Raw genomic sequence first — 22,110 nt, 5'->3', positions numbered from 1 at the left:
TGTTTGGTAAACTTGTTTTATGGAACACCCCCCTGATTGATCGGCTCTCATATGTTTAGATTAACACGTGCCCAGAGTTTCTCTATGGCTCTGCACGTGCCTCAGTGAGGGGGAGGAGCATCTGCAAGATGCTCGATCAGGATTGGTCAGACGGCTCATTTAGCACCGCCCATCTAAAGTCACTGGAGACGCTGTTACGTACTGATCATCTGCTTCTACTAAAGTTTTTTTTGTAGTTAATGCAAACAAATAATTTATAATTAAATCAGTTTTCGCTAATGAAACAAATGGATGTGATAGAAATAGAAATAAAGCGGAATTCCTAAAGTTACAGTCGTTTGTTATGAAACCCCGCAGCAGCGGCTTGTGTAACCTGTCAACTCATTCATTCATTCGTTTTGTACCGCGGCTCGTGAAACATCGTGTCTGTCAGTTTATCTACGACGCAAACTGTTAGAAATTGTTTTTATATATCGTATATGATTATTATATGCAATTTGTATATTTACTGCGTTGAAAAGTGACAGGTTTGGTCGAGGAGAATGTCTGTAAACAGAGATATGAAGTCAGTGTCTCAGGTCCGTGAACTGCTGAGAGAGCTGATGTTGGGTCGTGAGGATCCGGACGGGTTTTTCTGTCTGTGTTTGTCTCTTTTGGGAGAGACAGACACCCGAACACACTTTCTGGACCTTATCGAACCCCTTTTATCCGGACACGAACATCTACACAATCAGCTGACTACAATCTTTCTGGAGTACTTCTCTAAGGTAGTGTGGATTTCATACTATACCAGTAACAAGTTTGGATTTTCAATGTGTTCTGCTCACCAAGCCTGCATTTATTTGATTCAAAATACAGCAAAATGAGTAAAAAATTAAAATATTTTTACTATTTAAAATAACTGCTTTCTATTTGAATATATTTTAAAATGTAATTTATTCCTTTGTTCAAAGCAAAATTTTCAGCATCATTACTTTAGTCTTCAGTGTCACATGATTCTTCAGAAATCATTCTAATTTGCTGATTTGCTGTTCATAAAAAAAAACATTTGTTATTATTATTATGAATATTTAAAACAGTTGAGTAATTTGTTTTCCAGGATTCTTTGATGAATAGAAAGATCCAAAGATCAGCAGTTACCTGAAATACAAAACTTTTGTAGCATTCATTATACCTTTCAAAAGTTCTGAGTCAGTATAATTTATTAATACTTTTATAAAGCAAGGATGCTTTAAATTGATCAAAAGTGGTGATAAAGATATTTATAATGTTACAAAAGATCTTTATTTTAGATAAATGCTGTTCTTCTAAACATTCTATTCATCAAAAAAAACCTGAAACATTCTACTCGGCTGTTTTCAGCATAATAATATATCTTTTTTTTTTTTTTTTTTTTTTTTTTTTTGAGCAGCAAATCAGAATATTAGAATGATTTCTGAAGAATCATGTGACTGGAGTAATGATGCTAACAATTCAGCTTTGAACACAGGAATAAATTACATTTTTAAATATATTCAAATAGAAAACAGATATTTAAAATAGCAAAAATATTTTGGCTGTACTTGGAATCAAATAAATGCATTCTTGGTGAGCAGAAGAGAGACTTCTTTAAAAAAAAAACATGAAAAATCTTCAGAAACTTTTGACTGGTAGTTTATATTCAAACAGAATACAGTTATTTTCAATTGTTATAATATTTCACAATATTACAGTTGTTTTTTACAGATTTTTGATTGAATAAATGTTAAAAACTTTCAAAAACAAACAAATATTTTACTGATCCCAAACTTTTAAACAGTTTGTGTGTGTGTGTGTGTGTGTGTGTGTGTGTGTATAAGAAGTATTCAGATGCTTGTTGTACAGTATATTAAAAACATATTTTGTATGATACTTTTTCAGGACGAAGCAGATGAACTAGAGTTGGCCTTGACACTTTCTGTTTATGAAACCAAACAAACCAAACCAGATCATCAGCCTCATCTGCCTCCCTGTTACAAAAGCTATGCCGACATGACTATAGTAACTTCAGGTGTTGATCAGCCAAACCTCAAAGATGGTGCTGTACCAGAGAACCAGGCTGTTACAAAATGGACACTTGATACTGAAGTACATAAATCCACAAGTGTCATTAAAAACACAAATAAAGACAGTAACGATCTTAAGGTCACAAAATCAACGAGGTCACAAAGGCGTCGTCAGCGTAAGCAGCAGCATTTGTTGAAAAACCCATCGGGACCACGTCCAATTCTCCTCTGGTTCAGAAGGGACCTACGTATATGGGATAACCCTGCCCTTATTGGCTGCCTAGAGCTTGGTGCACCTGTAATTCCTGTCTTCCTGTGGAATTCAGTGGAGGAGGAGGGTCCAGGCGTTACTGTGGCAGCAGGTGGGGCGTCTAAATACTGGCTGCATCAGGCACTAGTGAGTTTGAACCGCTCTCTGGAGCATCGTGGAAGCCACTTAGTGACCCTAAAGGCAGAGGCTTCATCTTTGACAGCGCTGCAAGGGTTGATTGCTGAGACGGGGGCAGCGTCGGTTGTGGCAACGGCCCTGTATGAGCCGTGGCTGAAGGAAAGAGATGAGAGTGTGTGGGAGACACTGGAGAAAGAAGGTGTTAAGTGCCATATCTACCACTCATACTGCGTTAGAGACCCCTACACAGTCAGCACACGGGGCGTTGGATTACGAGGTGGGTAATGCAGTGCAGGCCAGGACTGATGAGGTGAAAATTATGGGGAATTAAAGGGATAGTTCACCCAAAAATTCCTTCCCTCATGTCGTTCTAAAGACCTTTGTTCATCTTTGGAACACTAAGATATTTTTGATGAAATTCGAGAGCTTTCTGACCCCTAAGGACATCAATAAAAAATCCATGTGGCATCACTGGTTCAACCATAATTTTATGCAGCTACAAGAATAGTTTTGTGCGCTAAAAATAAGCAAACATAACTTTTTTTTAACTATTTCTTCTATTCCATATCAGTCTGTATTGTGTGTCAAAACTGACACGGAAGAGAAAAAATTGTTGAATAAATTTGCTTTCTTTGCACACAAAAAGTATTGTCGTAGCTTTATAAAATTAAGGTTGAACCACTGATGTCATATGGTCTATTTTATCAATGTCCTTACTACCTTTCTAGGCCTTGAAAGTGTTAGTTGTGTTGCTGTCTGTGCAGAGTCAGAATGTTCTCTGATTTCATCAAAAATATGTGACTCTGGACCACAAAACCAGTAATAAGGGTCAATTTTTTTTTTTTTTTTTTTTTTTAGATTTATACATCATTCATACATCAAAGCTGAATAAGTAAACTGTTGGGACATGACAATACTTGGCTAAGATGCAACTATTTGAAAATCTGGAATAAAAAAAAAAATCAAAATATTGAGAACATCGCCTTTAAAGTTGTCCAAATGAATGCATATTACAATGCATATTACTACTCAAAAATTAAGTTTTGATACATTTACGGTAGGAAATTCACAAAATGTCTTCACTGAACATGATCTTTACTTAATATCCAAATGATTTTTGGCATAAAGGAAAACATCTATCATTTTGACCCATACAATGTATTGTTGGCTATTGCTACAAATATACCTGTGCTACTTACGACTGGTTTTATGGTCTAGGGTCAGATATCTTAATTTGTGTTCAGAAGATGAATAAAGGTCTTACAGGTTTGGGATGAGAAAAGGTAATTAATGACAATTTACCTAATTTAATTCTTCTTTAAAAAGTAAAAAAAAAAAATTGTATGCAACTTGTGCATTAAATATGTCTTAACTATACAAATTGTTAAATTGTTAGGTATTGCCATAAATCCCAAGTTCAATCCTTGACAGTAAGTTAGGATAATTGCATCTGAAATGTTATGTTTAATTATGCAAATGATGCATTTCTGAAATGTTATGTTTAAATATGCAAATGAGGCATTGTCTAATTAAATTTGCACCAATTTGCATACATTTCCTGAGCAGAAACCTGAATATTGAATAAAGCAGTGAGCGTTTTAAATATCTTTTTTATCAGTCCACAAATCAGAAAATAATGTCTAGGGCAATTAATGTCCACCGTATACACCAAAGAATACCTTAGCAATCAAATAGCCATGCCCTGACAAACACTTAATACACCTTAGCATGACAGCAGCAACTGCTGCATGGGCAAACACCACCGAAATCTTCTAAAGTGCTAGTTTTTAAAGGTTTCTGTTTATTTGCAGGTATCGGCTCTGTCTCTCACTTCATGAGCTGCTGCCAGCAGAATCCTGGGAGTGAACTGACCGCTCCGCTGGACGCCCCCGCTGCCCTGCCTGCTCCCTCAACATGGCCGCAGGGATGCCCGCTTGTTGATCTGGGACTGGCACGCATGCCATGCAGGAAAGATGGCACAGAGGTGAAATATTCAAACCAACACTAATGCATACTGGTTATGTTTATCTTACCTCTGTCATACAAGTCAGTGTTATTTTAGTATCACTGAACAACTATATGATTATAGTTTTCTATTTATATTTTGAATCGGTTCATATTTTCTGTTTTTATTTTTTTACTTTTTCTCATATACAGTTGAGGTCAAAAGTTTACACCCCCCTTTCAGAATCTGCAAAATGTTAATTATTTTACCAAAATAAGAGGGATCATGCATAATGCATGTTATTGTTTATTTAGTACTGACCTGAATAAGATATTTCACATAAAAGATGTTTACATATAGTCCACAAGAGAAAATAATAGTTGAATTTATAAAAAAGACCCCGATCAAAAGTTTACATCTCCTGAATTCTTAATACTGTGTTCTTACCTAAATGATCCACAACGTTTTTTTTTTTTTTTTTTTGTTTAGTTTGTTTAGTGATAGTGGTTCATGAGTCCCTTGTTTGTCCTGAACAGTTAGACTGCCTGCTGTTCTGCATAAAAAATCAGGTCCCACATATTCTTTGGTTTTCCAGCATTTTTGTGTATTTGATCCCTTTGCAACAATGACTTTATGATTTTGAGATCCAACTTTTCACACTGAGGACAACTGAGGGACTCATATGCAACTATTACAGAAGGTTCAAACGCTCACTGATGCTCCAGAAGGAAACACTGTGCATTAGGATCCAGGGGGTGAAAACTTTTGAATTTGAAGATCAGGGTAAATTTACCTTATTTTGTCTTCTGGGAAACATGTAAGTATCTTCTGTAGCCTCTGAAGGGCAGTACTAAATGAAAAATAAGATATTCAGGCAAAATAAGAAAAATGTACACATCTCCATTCTGTTTAAAAGTTTTCACCCCCTGGCTCTTAATGCATGATTTTTCCTTCTGGAGCATCTGTGAGCATTTGAAAAAATGAAAGACCTCTCTTTATGTTATGGCATTTACACAGAGTGCATTTTTCAGACTCAAGCAATGGAATGGTAGAAGATGCAAGGTGTAATCAAGTTGTAAGCGGATTTACGTACTGTAGAAAAGCAATGAAAAAGTAGTGCAGAGTGAAAAGCTCCTAAGTCTGTATGTTGTCATTTTACATAATCAAAGTGCTGTTGTACTGTGGTATTCACAGATTGATTGGGCCGTGAACATTCGGAAATCATGGGACTTCAGTGAGGAAGGAGCTCAGGCTCATCTTGAGGCCTTCCTGCGAGATGGTAAGACATATTTCCAGGGTGCCTGTTGTAATATAGCAGCATTACAAGCCCATCCATCATTTGGCACTCATCAATTAACTTCACTGTAGGTGTGTACCGTTATGAGAAGGAGTCAAGTCGTGCAGATGCCCCCAACACGAGCTGTCTATCTCCATATCTGCGCTTTGGGCAGCTGAGTGTACGCAGCCTATTATGGGACGCCCGCGGAGCTCGCTGCAGACCTCCTAAATTCCAGCGCAAACTGGCCTGGAGGGACCTGGCGTACTGGCAGCTGTGCCTTTTCCCAGACCTGCCCTGGGAGTCCCTCAGACCACCGTACAAGGCAAGATTCATAATTATAACACTGCCCTGCATCATATTTGCTGATTGGAATCAAATGACCAGTTTCCTAGTAATTTTGGGGTGCTAATATCAAAAATTCTGCCTGTTTCACACGTGCCAAATTCCTTAATCAGCAGAAAAACTGCCACAAAAACATGATTCGTCCTCTGAGCCAGATTAAAACTATTTGTTCAATTCAAAGCCCATTTTCACATGTATGAACGATTCTGTAAACATTATTTTATGCCTAATACTGATTTCCACTTTTCCCACTTCTTTGCAGACTGTAAATCAAAACTTTTGACATTTGCTTTTGTTATTTTATAAGTGCATTAGGCAAGGCAAGGCAAGTTTATTTATATAGCACATTTCATACACAATGGCAATTCAAAGTGCTGTACATAAAAGGAATTAAAATCATAATAGCATAAAAATCATAAAAATTTAAAATAATAATCACAACAATAAAAACAGAGAATTTAAGAACATTTAAGATGATTTAAAAAATTGATTTAAAATTAATTAGCACAGTAAAATGATTATACATAAAATAATGCAATCTGTTCGGACGTAGCACAGTGCTCATTCAATAAATGCACAACTGAACAGATGAGTTTTGAGTCTGCATTTAAATGTGGCTAATGTACTAGCACATCTGATCTCTTCTGGAAGCTGATTCCAACTGTGGGCGGCATAATGGCTAAAAGCGGATTCCCCTTGTTTTGTGTGAACCCTTGATATTACTAACTGACTCGATCCTAGTGATCTGAGTTGTCTGTTAGGTTTATATTCAGTGAGCATATCTGCAATGTATGTAGGTCCTAGGCCATTGAGTGCTTTATAAACAAGTAAAAGTACTTTAAAATCTATCCTAAACATAACTGGAAGCCAGTGTAAGGACCTGAGGACTGGTGTGATATGCTCTGATTTTCTGGTTCTAGTCAGAATCCTGGCAGCAGCGTTCTGTATGAGCTGCAGCTGTCTAATGGTCTTCTTGGGAAGGCCAGTGAGGGGACCATTGCAATAGTCCACCCTGCTGGTGATAAAGGCATGAACAAGTTTCTCCAAATCTTGACAGGAAACAAAACATCTAACTCTTGCAATGTTTTTGAGATGATAGTATGCTGATTTAGTTACTGCTTTGACATGGCTACTGAAACTGAGGTCTGACTCCAGAATCACACCAAGATTCTTGACTTGATTTTTTGTTTTTTGACCCCTAGCATCAAGGTACGCATTTACCTTATGAACTTCATCTTTGTTTCCAAATGCAATGACTTCTGTTTTCTCCTTGTTTAACTGAAGAAAGTTTTGGCACATCCAACTGTTAATTTCATCAATGCATTGGCAGAGGGAGTCAATGGGGCTGTAGTCTAGGCGATAAGGCTAGGTAAATCTGGGTATCATCTGCATAGCTGTGATATGCAATTTGGTTCTTTCTCATTATTTGACTTAGTGGGAGCATATACAGGCTGAACAACAGCGGCGCCAGAATTGAGCCTTGTGGGACTCCGCATTTCATGGACGTCCACTTAGACTTATGTTCTCCTATACTCACATAATAGCCTCTCCCTTCTAAGTATGACCTGAACCATTTGAGAACCATCCCAGAAAGCCCGACCCAGTTTTCTAGTCTATCTAGAAGAATGTTGTGATCAACTGTGTCGAACGCAGCACTGAGATCTAGTAATACCAGCACTGATATTTTGCCAGAATCAGAATTTAGGCAAATATCATTTATTATCTTTATGAACGCTGTCTCTGTGCTGTGATGTGGTCTGAAACCAGATTGGAAGTGGTCCAGGTATCCATTTGAGTTTATGTAGTGGTTCAGCTGATTAAAAGCAACCTTTTCAATAATCTTGCCTATGAAAGGAAGATTTGATATTGGTCTATAGTTGCTCAATATGGTGTTATCAAGATTTCTCTTTTTCAGAAGGGGCTTAACAGCTGCAGTTTTCAGGGAGTTCGGAAAAGTCCCAGAAAAAAGTGAGGTGTTCACCACTTCAAAGAGATCTGCTTCTAAACAGCTAAGCACACTTTTGAAAAAAGATGTGGGAAGTGTGTCAAGGTAGCAGGTTGACGATTTGAGGTGCTGTACTGTTTCTTCCAAAATGTTGCTATCGATTGCTTCAAAAGTAGACATAGTGATTTCTTTTTGAAATTGCGGTTGAATCTGTCTGACCTCTGCATAACTTGAGGGTGTGCTAATTGTCTTTCTGATATTATTGATCTTCTCAGAAACAAAGGAAGCAAACTCATCGCACTTGCTATCGGAGAGCATTTCACTAGGGATCTGACAAGGGGGGTTTGTTAGTCTGTCAACGGTAGCAAAAAGAGTGCAAGTGTTGTTTAAGTTGCTGTTTACAAGGTTTGAGAAGAACATTTGTCTAGCTTTACCTAGTTCAGCATTGAAAGCATGAAGGCTGTCTTTATAGATGCTATAGTGAATTTCAAGTTTCGTCTTCCGCCACATCCGCTCAGCTTTCCTGCATTGTCTTTTCATACTCTGTACTGCTGTTGATTTTCTCCACGGCGATTTCTGTCTGCCTGACGTCTTTCTGATTTTCACAGGTGCGATGTCATCAATGACATTCTTAACTTTTGAGTCGAAGGACTCCAGGAGAAGACCAACAGAGTCTGTAGAAATGCTTGACATTGAAGACATAGCCTTCATAAATAGCACACTAGTGTTATCGTTAATGCATCTCTTTCTGACAGAGACAGATCTACATTCATTAGGAGCAGAGATCAATATATCAAAGAAAATACAGAAGTGATCAGATAGTGCTACATCCTTGATAACAGTGGATGAAATCTTTAGACCCTTATTGATGAGTAAATCAAGAGTGTGTCCACGATTGTGTGTAGGCCCATGCACATGCTGAATCAATTCAAAAGTGTTCAAAACCGTTATCATTTCTTTCGTGGTTTTGATTTCTGCATTTTCTATGTGAACATTAAAATCCCCTGCAATAGCAAAACAGTCAAACTCTGAACAAATCATTGATAGCAGTTCTGTGAACTCCTCAACAAAGGCTGGAGAGTATTTTGGGGGCCTGTAAATAATGATAAATAGAATGCGTGGAGCACCTTTCAGCACAATCCCTAGATATTCAAAAGACATGTACTGACCAAATGACACTTGCTTGCATTGATAGACATCTTTAAAAAGAGCAGCTACACCTCCACCTCTCCTAACAGCTCTGCAGACACTCATGAAAGTAAAGTTAGGAGGGGCTGTTTCATTGAGGACTGTTGCGCTGCAGCTGTCTTCTAGCCATGTTTCATTTAGAAACATAAAATCCAGGTTGTTTGTGGTTATAAAATCATTGATCAGAAGTGATTTATTTTTTAGTGAGCGAATGTTTAAAAACGCTAGCTTGATGGCATTACTTTTTGTCTCTAGAGCAATTTTAGTTTGATGCCTAATAGGCCTCAGATTAGATGGGTCAACTGTACGGCTTAAGACGGCCTTAGACTTTCTATCACAAATTAATACAGAAATAGGGAAAACTACAGGCACACTGGGTTCCCGCTTGTTATGTAAACATTCCTGAGTGTTGCTGCTATCGTAGCGGGGACCCGACACATATCACTGAGGGCTGTTATCAGTTGTTTTTGGTTCACTCACAGCAGACACAGGAGGGTTTGGGCCCTGACATTGTGGCAGTGGCTGGAGAGCTCTCACAGGAGGAGGAGGGCGAGCTTGACCCACAGGCTTTGGTGGTTGTGGTGCCCGCCGTTTTTTAGTTGATAACTGGGGGCTTGCAGCAAAAGAGTGGGAGAGTCTGGTTCCAGCATATACTGTACTAGTTCCTCCATTTTCTGTGAGAAGCTTAGAAGTGGAGATGCTGGAGAGAGGGATAATGTGTCTGGTGAATGGAGCTCTGGCTCTGGTGTTTCTGGTGGCTGAAATATGTTGTCCTGGCTTCCCTGGCTGTTTACCAGAAAGTCGTCCTTCGGTGCTGAGTCTTGGAGCTGTTGCAGTACGTCACAGTCTGTCTGTGATGAGCTCTGAGGGCAGGGCTCAGCCAGGAAAGTGTCCATAAGCAGTGCTTGTTGTGGCTGCGTGGCGCTGTCAGTGTCCTTGTGGGTTGTGTTGACCACATGATGACTCTGAAGCTGATAAGATGTCCTGTCGTCACGCATACAATGTCCAAGTGTGTGTGTGCCATTCATGTTGGGTGGACTGGCACATTCTACTGATGGATGCCGGAGTGAAAAATAGATATTGTCCTTTAGCACTCTCGCACCAAGTTTGTTTAGGTGGAGGCCGTCCAGTTTGAACAGTTGTCTATGGCCCCAGAAAAGGTTGAAGTTGTCAATGAAGTTGACTCCTTTTAGACTGCAGGTTCTTTGTAGCCAGGTATTCAGTCCGAGCAACCGTGAAAACATGTTAGTTCCCCTTGCTGGGAGTGGTCCACTGATGAACGACTGAACTTCAAGTCTTCGAAGTGTTTCAATGAGTTCACCAAAATCCTTCTTTAGGAGTTCTGACTGCTCTTTTCGAATATCGTTCTTTCCCACATGGATGATGATTCGATTTGCAGTCTTGTGTTTCATTAGAATGTTCCAAGGTCCTTGTTCACATCAGAGACGGTTGCTTGAGGAAAGCAGCATGTAGTTGTAGTTCTGCTACTTATATTTCTAATAATAGAGTCACCCACTATCTAGAGTCCTGGGCTCGGGTGCGCTCTGAGCTGAGTGCCGCTGTCTGCTCAAACTTGCACGCCTGTTTGTAGCAATGTTAGCAACTGGCTGATACGATCCATGTTCAGTCACATTTGGGGATTCCTCACCCACATACATTAATGCTTCAAATCTGTTTTCAAGCAGTATAGGGGGTGGTAAAACACCAGTTTTTGCAAGCCTTGTTATAGCCATATCTGGGGTAGAGGATGCTATCGCAGCAATACGAGATACTCTTGACAGTCTGATGTCTCGAGTGCCTTAGGGTCTCGCTCCCTGTTTGTGCTATCGATTTGTGTGTCGATCAGTTTTGGCTTGTTCCTCTACACTTATAAACTGTCGATATTGACTAGATTCACAGGACTCACCGGCTGTATGCTGAGGGGGTCCGTGATGATGATCTTCTGTGTGTTCTGCCTGGTTTGGAAGTCCAGCAAGTAACTTTGTTTCTAAAACCACAGTCCTTTGTAGAAGTCTGTGGCAGTTTGTGCAGCAAGTAGATTCCAGAAGAGGCATTTTCTTTCTTGTCTGTTGAAAGTAGGCAGCTGTGTTTTCCTGTCTCCGGAATGTAAGCTGCTGGCAGTGGGAGGCAAAAAGTCTCCTTTTTCGTAATGTTTGTATCAAAAATGTGTTGTCTGAGCACTGTGCTGATATGCTGAAGTTAAAATCTTAGAAAAATATGAGAAAAGTTCATAAACAGGGAGCAAAACGCGGAGCAGTAAGCAAGAGCGTCCGAACAGTAGCAAATCCGGAAGCACCTCCATTAAAGCTCTCTCTCTCTCTCTCTCTCTCTCTGTATATAAAGTAAGAAATCATGTCTAGACAGTAATATTTATTGCAGTCAGAATGGTATATTGGCTTCAAACCATGTTATGTGCTGAGGGGAGAAGTGCTATTACTTGATCAGATTTATGATTTTGCCTGTCTGCAAAAATTTAGTTTTGCGATTATTTTTAAGTAACATTTGTAATTACATATGCATGCTCAAATGTTGACCCATGTGCAGGCTCTGCGCTGGAGTTCAGACCGTGTCCATCTGAAGGCATGGCAGCGTGGAAGAACAGGATACCCATTGGTAGATGCGGCAATGAGACAGCTGTGGCAAACTGGCTGGATGAACAACTACATGAGACATGTGGTGGCCTCCTTCCTCATCGCTTATCTCCATATTCCCTGGCAGGAAGGATACCGCTGGTTTCAGGTAAGACATGCAAAAAGATACAAAATCTTTATTCTTCTAATTATTTGCGATTTGCATCTCACAATTCTGACATTTTATGTCTTGCAATTGCATGTATTAATTCTGAGAAAAAGACGCAAATTGCGAGCTGTAAACTCAGAATTCTGAGAAAAAAGTCATAACAGCAAGATGTAAACTTTAGAATTCCAAGAAAAAGTCACAACTGCAAGATGAAAACCAAGAATTCTGAGAAAGAAAATCACAATTGCAAGATGTAAACTCAAAACTCTTAGAAAAAAGTCCTAATTGCAAGATGTAAACTTAGAATTCTGAGAAAAAAAAAATCATAATAGCAAGATGTAAACTCAGAATTCTGAGAAAAAAGTCACCATTGCAAGACATAAATGAGTTGATAACTTGTAGTTGTGCCATATAAACTTCCTATTGCGTAATCTTTTTTAATATCTTTATTTCTTGGCCAAAATAAGCTTTCATAACAATGTGATGCTACAGCTAATACAAACCCCTAGCCATAACTATAAATCTTCTGTGCATAACTCATCCCACACCTCAAATTGTGTTTTATTAAGGAGAGGTGTCATATTTTTCCACATTAAATAATCTAATAGCTCCCACTTGCGAGTGGGCTATTTAGACTATTATCCAGTAAGAAACCACCTGACAAGTCCTAGTAACCAGCCAGAGTTACATAGAAACTAAATAGCAAGACCCTGGCAACCACCGGCAACACTGGGTTTATCATTTGTGGATAGAGAATGTCTCAACTTTGGCAGAAATGACCTGTAATGACCATTCAACACAGCATCTTCATTTTACAGGACACACTTGTAGATGCTGATGTTGCCATAGATGCCATGATGTGGCAGAATGGAGGAATGTGTGGACTGGATCACTGGAACTTCGTCATGCACCCTGTTGATGCAGCGCTGACCTGTGACCCCTATGGCACCTATGTGCGGCAGTGGTGTCCTGAACTGAAGGCACTTCCTGATGACCTCATCCATAAGCCCTGGAAGTGCCCAGCATCAATGCTGCGTAGAGCAGGTCTGTCATACTACGTAACCTGTTTATGGTTGTCTTGGACTGAAACAGATTAATGGTCCATTTTATAATGTTTTGTTTAGAGTTTAATATTTATAGTGGTCAAATAACTAAAAATGCACAAAATTTTACCTATAATGCGGTTAAAAAAAACACAAATGCCTTAATTCTGGTTAATTTCCATTGAAGGTTTGAGTACTAATAAACCAGTAGAAATTGACATTGAAATTGCATTTTATTGCAGGTGTCAAATAGCTTTAAAAAGTCTGTTTGAATGATTTTAAACCATTTAAGCGCAATAAGGGACAAAAGAGAACTCAAATTAGTGTTTCACAGTTTTCATAATGTTGGCACCTTTTTACCAGCAAAAACAACTGCATCATTAAAATTATTCATATTGTGATTTAAGATTTTTGTTTTATCGTCCACCCCATTCCCAATAAAATCAAGCCTGTATTTTTTTTCCTAATAAGACACTCTTTCACTTGGAAAGTCACACATAACGGAGATAAAATAGGCTTGCTTTAACTAAAAACTAAAGTCACATTTATATTATCTATTATCACTTTCTGCTCACAGGTGTGGATTTGGGCAACAACTACCCAGAGCGGATTGTTGTTGACCTTGAGGAGCAACGTGCACAGTCTCTACAGGACGTTGCCTCTGTGAGAAGGCGTTTTAGGCAGTTTGTTGACCAGCGATCAGGCTGTGACCTGGTGCCTGTGCCTGCAAGGCTGGTACAGGAAGCTCTGGGCAGTATGGAGGATGTTGTAAGTCGTGAAGAAACTGGCTTTCTCCTCCCAGTCATCACGCGCATGGAGTTTAAACACCAGTCTGAGGATCCAAACAGGCAAGACAACCCATATAGCGCTGTTCTGAAGGGCTACGTCAGCCGCAAACGAGATGATACCGTTGCCTTTCTAAATGAGCGAGACTTCACAGCCAGCGTGATGTGTGAGAGTGCACAGCGTAGGGAACGATTAGAGAAGGACCAGTGTCTTCTGGAGGGCCTACCTAAGCCCACCCAAGTCTCACGTGGAAGGGGTAGACGTACTCCAGCTAGAGACCCTTACAGCAAAGTGCCTGGAGGTGTCGCTGTTCCCCACAGATAACAGACCGACAAGTTATGGTTGGAATAAACTGCACATTTGCACAGATTTTTAACCAGTCCACCAGTCTGGAAATTTCGTCAGTCTGAGTTTATTTAGCATATATTCATGTAGTGTATTATGGGCACAGACTAAGATTTTTCAGTTTGTTGTGTATCATTGCAGTTGAGGTCAAAAGTTTACATACACCATGCAGAAGCTGCAAAATATTAACTATTTTAGCAAAATAAGAGGGATCATACAAAATGCATGTTGTTTTAATTTAGTTCTGACCTGAATAAGATATTTCACATAAATACATTTACCTATAGTCCACAAAAGAAAACAATAGTTGAATTTATAAAAATGACCCCATTCAAAAGTTTACACACACTTGATTCTTAATAATGTGTTGTTACCTGAATGATCCACAGCTGTGTTTGTTTAGTGATAGCTGTTCATGAGTTCCTTGTTTGTTCTGAACAGTTAAACTGCTGGCTGTTCTTAAGAAAAATCCTTCGGGTCCAACAAATTCTTTGGTTTTTCAGGAATTTTGTGTATTTGAACCCTTTATGACAGTGACTGTATGATTTTGAGATCCATCCTTACACACTGAGGACAGCTAAGGGACTCATTTGAAGCATTTGAAACATTTGAAGATCAGGGTATTTAACTTAATTTGTCTTCTGGGAAACATGTAAGTAGCTTCTGAAGGGCTATACTAAATGAAAACGTGATATTTAGGCAAAGAAAATAAAGAAAAATAAGAAAAATGTACACATTTTCATTCTGTTTCAAAAGTTTACACCCCCGGCTCTTAATGCATTGTTTTTCCTTCTGAAGCATCAGTATGCGTTTGAACCTTCTGTAATAGTTGCATATGAGTCCCTCAGTTGTGCTCAGTGTGAAAAGACAGATCTGAAAATCATGCAGTCATTGTTGGAAAGGGTTCAAATACACATAAATGCTGAAAAACTAAAGAATTTGTGGGACCTGAAAGATTTTTCTGACAAACAGCAGGCAGTTTAACTGTTCAGGACAAACAAGGGACTCATGAACAGCTATCACTATACAAAAAGACATCTGTGGATCATTCAGGTAACAACACAGTATTAAGAATCAAGTGTATGTAAGCTTTTGAACGGGGTCACTTTTTTAAATTCAACTATTATTTTCTCTTGTGGACTATATGTAAATGTTTTTTATGTGAAATAACTTATTCAGGTCAGTACTAAAAAAACATGCATTTTGTATGATCCCTCATATTTTGGTTGAGTAATTAACATTTTGCAGATTCTGCAAGGCGTATGTGAACATTTTACCTCAATCTTAAGTTATCAGACTTAAGGTTTTTACCTGGTAGATATGACAGTAAAAAAAACTATTATTTTATTACATAACACTCTCTACATTATTTTGACTTGTAAGCAACTACATTACAAACCAAGTAGTCGGTTTTGATTTCGTGTTGACTATGAATGCAGCATGAGCAAATTTCATACCATGTACAAACACATCCATTATGGTGTTGGAAACTCTTTGATATTTAACATATTTATGACTTAAACTTTGTTTTCTTCAAAGGTATTTTACAAAACAGTAATACTTAAAATAATTCATTTGCAGATAGGGTTCTATATTTTGTAAATCAGATCTCTGTCAGAGGCACATTTGGCATCAAGAACCAAGATTTCTAATGCAATAAAACCATTTAAAGCAGGTAAGTGTTTTAAACAGATGTTTAATGTTGTTAGTTAATGATGTTAATCACTTTAACTCATTTACGAGTCCTTAAAACTAACACAGAGTTCACCAGGTTTCATAGCTGTCCTCAGATTGGACATTGGCTGCTATTCGTGCTTCCACATTTTATTTGTAGCTTATTCCAAGCATTGACAAGCTTTTACAGAACAGTGTAACATCTGCAAAAGAGATGAAACCGTTACATAGGCTGTGTCTCTGTGGCTACATACAATAACTGGCTGAATCCAACCAAGTTTGCTTGTTGCTTTCCAAGCGAAGTGCATAACGTTGTGTCCATGTGGTCCCCTCCTGTGGGTGTGGGTGGACGGGAAAATGCAATTTAAGAGAACATCTTAACTAAATCAGCTACTATAAACATTCCTAAATTGATTGTTTTTAAATTCTCTCCCATATGCAGCAAGCCAGAAGCATGCTCTAGTCCTCTATAGATTTGATGTATCTCTCATAAGCAGTTTCATCCATCAGTCCATCCAATTCCTCAGGAATAGATACAGTCATCTTCATCAGCCAGCCTGTAAAATAGACACTTATAGATGACAAAATATACATTTTGTGAGAGAGCAATTTCTTAAATCAGTCACAAGACTGAAATTTACTCACCCCCAGGCTTTCCAAGATGTAGATGAGCTTGTTTCTTCATCTAAACAGATTTGGAGAAATTTAGCATCACTTGCTCACCAATGGATCCTCTGCAGTGAATGGGTGCCGTCAGAATGAGTCCAACAGCTGATACAAACATAATAATTCACAAGTAATTCACACTTCAGTCCATCAATTAAAGGAGTAGTTCACTTTCAGAACAAATTTACAGATAATGTACTCACCCCCTTGTCATCCAAGATGTTCATGTCTTTCTTTCTTTAGTTGTAAGGAAATTGTGTTTTTTTGAGGAAAACATTTTAGGATTTCTCTCCATATAATGGACTTCTATGGTGCCCCCGAGTTTGAACTTCCAAAACGCAGCTTCAAATGGCTCAAAACGATCACAGCCGAGGAAAGAAGGGTCTTATCTAGCAAAACGATTACTTATTTTCTAAAAAAAATTACAATTTATATACTTTTTAACCTCAAATGCTCATCTTGTCTAGCTCTGTGTGTACTCTGTGTAGAGATTAAAAAGTATATAAATTGTAAATGTTTTTAGAAAATAATCGATCATTTCGCTAGATAAGACCCTTCTTTCTCGGTTGGGATCATTGAGAGCCCTTTGAAACTGCATTTTGGAAGTTCAAACTCGGGGGCACCATAGAAGTCCATTATATGGAGAGAAATCCTGAAATGTTTTCCTCAAAATAAATAATTTCTTTATGACTGAAGAGAGAAAGACATGAACATCTTGGATGACAAGGGGGTTTGTACATTATCTGTAAATTTTTGTTTTGAAAGTGAACTACTCCTTTAACATCTTTGTTTGTAAGAAACAAATCCATCGAGACAAAAAAAAAGTCATCTCATCTAAATCTGATGAGAAATATATACCGTTGGATTTTGATGTGAGAGTACAACAGGTGATGGACCTGATAATTTTGTTTCTTACAAACACAGCTTTTTGATTCACAAGACTGCGGACTGATGGACTGGAGTGGTGTGGATTACTTGTAGATTATTGTGATGTTTTTAATCCGCTGTTTGGACTCTCATTCTGACGGCACCCATTGACTGCAGAGGATCCATTGGTGAGTGATGGAATGCTAAATTTCTCCAAATCGGTTCCGATGAAGAACCAAAATCTTCTACATCTTGGATGGCTTGAGGGTGAATGCATCTCCACATTTGCGAGAACTATTCCTTTAAGCTAGTTTGAGTCAAAATGAGATTGAAGTAATGTCTCACCATCTTTATAGCAAGACTTGTTGACCAGTCCTGGGGTGTCCGCCAAGGCGTCATTGACATCCGTCACTTCCCCCGTCAGAGGAGAGTACAACTCACTTGCTGCTTTAACACTCTCCAGAGCACCAAATTCATCTACAGTACAGATATAAACACACACAATCAAAAATAATCGATCATAATATATGGTTGATTTACTACTAATAACTGTATTTTGTTAAATTGCTGCGTCCTAATGTGGAGTTTTTCAAAAGCAGTATTCTCCAGAGCAAGAATAGTTACCAGACTGTGATAACTTTGTGCCAATTTCAGGGAGCCCACAGTAGACCACGTCCCCCAGTGCCTCCTGGAAACATTATATTATAAACACATGATAATACACACTATATAGTCCCAAATAAATCACCTCTTTCTATAAAATGAAGTCTAACCTGTGCAAAATTACTGATGCCCACTGTTGCCACACCACTGTCCACGCGAACCCACTCGTGTTTGTCTGTGAACTTCAATGCTGCAGAATGACAGAGAAAGGAACACGAATTATAACTGTGCACACAAAGATGCATTCAAATGTTCATGTAATATAGTTTATGCTGAGTTTGTTACTACCATAGCATTTGAAAATGACTGTAACATTAGTACACAGATAGACACATCTAAACTTTTCCGCGAGCCGCCTGTAGACACTCATAAGTTTTAATACCTGCGCAGAAGCGAGTGGCTGTGCTCAGGGGTCTTTTATAGCATGTCCTCGCCAGCAGTCTAGCTGCAGTCACAGCGTTTCTGTTTGACAGTCGAGGCAGAGAGGAGGTCAAACTAACAGAAGCACTTCGTAATATTGTGCACATCGCCATTATTCCTTGTACGCAAACATTAATGGACGCCGGCGCGCCTCGATGATGTCATTATTCGAATGGCCTTTGCGCGCCAAAGTTGTGCTTTGAGGTGTGTATTTGGTTTTGTGTTGGAGGGAAAATGTATCTATTGAATTACTTGTCTTTATAATGTCTATATCAATATCTTTAACCGTAAAATTTACAAATAACATGGACATTAACTTTTTGGGCAACAACAAGATTTTGCGTTAAATGAATTTTATATTTTGTAACTGGGTACTATTTTGACATTTTGTTTTTGTGAAATTCATATCCCTGCTGAAAAAAACAGCATATGCTGGTTAGGTATGTTTTGGTGCTGGGATGCTGGTTTTAGCTGGTTTATGCTGGTCCTTTGCTGGTTTATGCTGGTGCTTGACCAGCAACATGACCAGCATAAACCAGCAAAGGACCAGCATTAACCAGCTATGGACCAGTATTAACCAGCTAAGGACCAGCATAAACCTGCAAAGGACCAGCATAAACCTGCAAAGGACCAGCATAAACCTGCAAAGGACCAGCATAAACCTGCAAAGGACCAGCATTAACCAGCAAAGGACCAGCATAAACCAGCAAAGGACCAGCATTAACCAGCAAAGGACCAGCATTAACCAGCAAAGGACCATCATAAATCAGCAAAGGATCAGCATTAACCAGCAAAGGACCAGCATTAACCAGCAAAGGACCAGTATTAACCAGCAAAGGACCAGTATTAACCAGCAAAGGACCAGCATTAACCAGCAAAGGACCAGCATTAACCAGCAAAGGACCAGCATTAACCAGCAAATGACCAGCATTAACCAGCAAAGGACCAGCATAAATCAGCTAAGGATCAGCATTAACCAGCAAAGGACCAGCATTAACCAGCGAAGGACCAGCATAAATCAGCTAAGGATCAGCATTAACCAGCAAAGGACCAGTATTAACCAGCAAAGGACCAGCATTAACCAGCTAAGGACCAGCATAAACCAGCTAAGGACCAGTATTAACCAGCAAAGGACCAGTATTAACCAGCGAAGGACCAGCATAAATCAGCTAAGGATCAGCATTAACCAGCAAAGGACCAGCATTAACCAGCTAAGGACCAGCATTAACCAGCAAAGGACCAGCATAAACCAGCATCCCAGCACCAAAACATACCTAACCAGCATATGCTGTTTTTTTCAGCAGGAATAAAAAGTCATTTTGAAGAGATCATAAAACTATAGGCCAACATACCGACAAACATTTATTATTAAATATTACAAATATTTTAAATAGCATTATTTCCTAATTAAGTAAAGCTTACAGCTTAAGTACAAGGAAGAAAATAGATTTTGACCATTTTGTTGCCATAGCTAAAGAAATTGTGATTTTTACTCAAGTTGGCCTACCCATTTTTTTTCAACAGGATTTATAGATAAAATGATAAAACAAATTTTACCTTATGAACAATTTTAATGTTAATAAACTCTTAAATTGTTTAAACTCTTAAATAGGCGCCAAAGACATTTGTTGGCATGATGGATAAAAACCGATTTTTCCCTGATAATTATGACAGAAATTTCCTCAAAATGTCAACCCCTTGAAAATCATACAATTATTCGTAATGTAATTTTATTAACCACAAAACTTGACTTTTAAATATTAAGTAAATGGATGCTTGCCAACAGAAGTCGCGTTTATGTCGGCGCCATTGAGCTTCAGGCGTCCCGAGTTCAAATCCCGGTTCACGGACCTTTTCCGATCCGTCCCCACTCTCTCTCTCTCTCTCTCTCTCTCTCTCTCTCTCTCTCTCTCTCTCTCTCTCACTTTGCTTCCTGTCTCATATCTTATTTGTCCTAACAAAAGGGCAAAAATAAATCTTTTAAAAAAGGAGGTTTTAAAAGAAGAAATAGCAGGCTGATTGTTTTCTGTAAACATCTGTAAGGAGCTAAATGTAAGTACTTAGCATATTTCTATATCGCAAGTAAGTTATATCACAAGAAAGTGTTTGTTTATCAAAAGAGGGGCACTACGGTTGGACAAATCTCGGGATTGAAACCCCCTCCTCTTCCTTAAGTCACTGAATGACTTTGACAGGATGTAACATTAGCGCAGTGGTTTTCATCTTTAGCTATGGGAAAATTCGTAGGTTTAATATGTGCCACAGGGGATTCATTACATTAGGACACTTAGCAAGACAATATCCTCATACTCGATAAAGATTAAAATATGAAATATAGCTAATCATATCCATTGCCTGTGGTGTAAACCATTGTAAAGTTAAATTAAACTCGTGTCCTGTGATTGGAATATCATCTGATCTATATGTCGTTCCGTACATCAAGTCGATGCGTGCTTGTGCGCTCTTACCTGCGCGCAGGTGCGCTCCGTCCTCCTGATGCAGCAGGTGCGCGCAGGTAGCTACATCATCCTCCTCTGACTGTACAGAAGATGGACGTTTATCCTTCACTACTCTGGGACAAATCACTTTAGCTTGTTAAACGTACCTCAGAGATTTTACCTTGATTAATTCTGTAAGAATCTTTTCCTGAAGGAGAATTTCGATCGATCCTCCTAAAATGAAACCCGTCATTTCATGATCGTTGAAGGACGTCCGTCGCTCTGAGATGAACGAACAGCGGGACATTCAACTGTTTTCACTCTGTACACTTTTCATTTTCAAGCTATTTGTTCTGCAAGGTAAGTAGAATTTTAATTTGAACCCATTTTTATAAATTAATAATGTACCCGTTGCAGTTGGTCCTTATAAAAATGTAATATGGCAACCATAGTTTTTCCTGAAATACCGTATTTATTCATATACTGCAGTAAAATTGTTGTTATATTGTTTTAATCATAATACATTCGAGATTCTGAAAGCTCAATATACTTATTGTACATGTTGTACATGGAGGAGATTACAAATAAATTTATAAATAGTATTTTAACAAAAAAAGGTACAAATTTGTATGGGAAGTTTGCTATTTTGGATGCAATTTATGTAGTCTGTGAGTTATGTATTATGTTAATATTTAAAACCTTAAAAAACGTATAAATAAATATTTATAGATCTCTCTCTCTCTCTCTCTCTCTCTCTCTCTCTCTCTCTCTCTATATATATATATATATATATATATATATTGCTTTTTATAGAGCAACCCTCTTATGTGTATATAAAAGAATAAGCAAGATTTGATCTTATTTACAGACTAAATCAAGTTTAGTCTGTAAATGTAAGTTTAAAATTTGTTTATTTAGTTTGATCATTTTAGAAATATGCATGAGTTTTCTTTATATGATTTTGCTTTTGACAGGATTTATTTGCCAGGAATCAAACTCAGAAAATAAACTACCCAGGTATGTTGTTTTATACAAATCCGACTCCGACCTCTTGTTCTGATATTGATGAATTTGATGGTCTAGGTGTATAATCATAATGGTTTAAGATTTTTAAACATGTTGAGCATAGATTGCAGCTTGATTACATCTTTACAAATCGCTGAACCCTGTCAAACATCCGCTATTACAAGGAGGTTTCGAGCAGAGAGACAGTGTCAAGTTCTACATGCAGCCACTGATAAGATGTTAAGTGTTTGGTCTAATGTTTTGGAGTAACCATTAAACCAGTTTCTTGAGAATCATGCGGTCCATCAGCGTGACTGTGTCTGTATGGCATCTTAAGTGTTTCTGAACCTTTA

At 38.4% G+C, this 22,110-nt stretch overlaps 3 protein-coding genes across 3 annotated transcripts in view; 2 read left to right on the top strand and 1 right to left on the bottom strand.

Annotated features, from left to right (window-relative positions):
* The first annotated feature begins 230 nt into the window (after positions 1-230).
* On the top strand, positions 231-15,371 carry LOC141345522 (deoxyribodipyrimidine photo-lyase). The gene is made up of 8 exons (XM_073850384.1): positions 231-767; positions 1,900-2,689; positions 4,224-4,396; positions 5,552-5,636; positions 5,726-5,958; positions 11,656-11,850; positions 12,669-12,894; positions 13,471-15,371. The coding sequence occupies exons 1-8, from the start codon at positions 543-545 to the stop codon at positions 14,001-14,003; spliced, it is 2,460 nt and encodes an 819-aa protein (XP_073706485.1). The 5' UTR covers positions 231-542; the 3' UTR covers positions 14,004-15,371.
* A 333-nt stretch (positions 15,372-15,704) lies between these two features.
* On the bottom strand, positions 15,705-18,438 carry gcsha (glycine cleavage system protein H (aminomethyl carrier), a). The gene is made up of 5 exons (XM_073850383.1): positions 18,277-18,438; positions 18,005-18,084; positions 17,856-17,919; positions 17,577-17,708; positions 15,705-16,255 (listed from the first exon to the last, which is right to left on the bottom strand). The coding sequence occupies exons 1-5, from the start codon at positions 18,425-18,427 to the stop codon at positions 16,158-16,160; spliced, it is 525 nt and encodes a 174-aa protein (XP_073706484.1). The 5' UTR covers positions 18,428-18,438; the 3' UTR covers positions 15,705-16,157.
* Positions 18,439-21,039: 2,601 nt separating this feature from the next.
* Positions 21,040-22,110, top strand: part of otogl (otogelin-like) — a 58,759-nt gene continuing 57,688 nt past the window's right edge. Inside the window, exons 1-2 of the mRNA XM_073850382.1 lie at positions 21,040-21,112; positions 21,727-21,769. Coding sequence (XP_073706483.1) covers positions 21,040-21,112; positions 21,727-21,769 — 116 coding nt within the window. The remainder of the gene's footprint in view (positions 21,113-21,726; positions 21,770-22,110) is intronic.

Source organism: Garra rufa, chromosome 11 (genome assembly GCF_049309525.1).
Source record: "Garra rufa chromosome 11, GarRuf1.0, whole genome shotgun sequence".
NCBI classification, from domain to species: domain Eukaryota; kingdom Metazoa; phylum Chordata; class Actinopteri; order Cypriniformes; family Cyprinidae; genus Garra; species Garra rufa.
This window is presented reverse-complemented; position numbering and strand designations above follow the sequence as displayed.

Bases quoted from the DNA above. Each gene is read 5' to 3' on its own strand.
- LOC141345522 (XM_073850384.1), top strand. From the start codon at position 543: ATGTCTGTAAACAGAGATATGAAGTCAGTGTCTCAGGTCCGTGAACTG. The intron at 5,637-5,725 runs GTAAGACATATT...ACTTCACTGTAG, and splicing joins TGAGGCCTTCCTGCGAGATG to GTGTGTACCGTTATGAGAAG. The intron at 11,851-12,668 runs GTAAGACATGCA...TTCATTTTACAG, and splicing joins AAGGATACCGCTGGTTTCAG to GACACACTTGTAGATGCTGA.
- gcsha (XM_073850383.1), bottom strand. From the start codon at position 18,427: ATGGCGATGTGCACAATATTACGAAGTGCTTCTGTTAGTTTGACCTCC. The intron at 17,709-17,855 runs GTAACTATTCTT...TCTGTACTGTAG, and splicing joins CACAAAGTTATCACAGTCTG to ATGAATTTGGTGCTCTGGAG. The intron at 16,256-17,576 runs GTGAGACATTAC...TCTATTTTACAG, and splicing joins CAAGTCTTGCTATAAAGATG to GCTGGCTGATGAAGATGACT.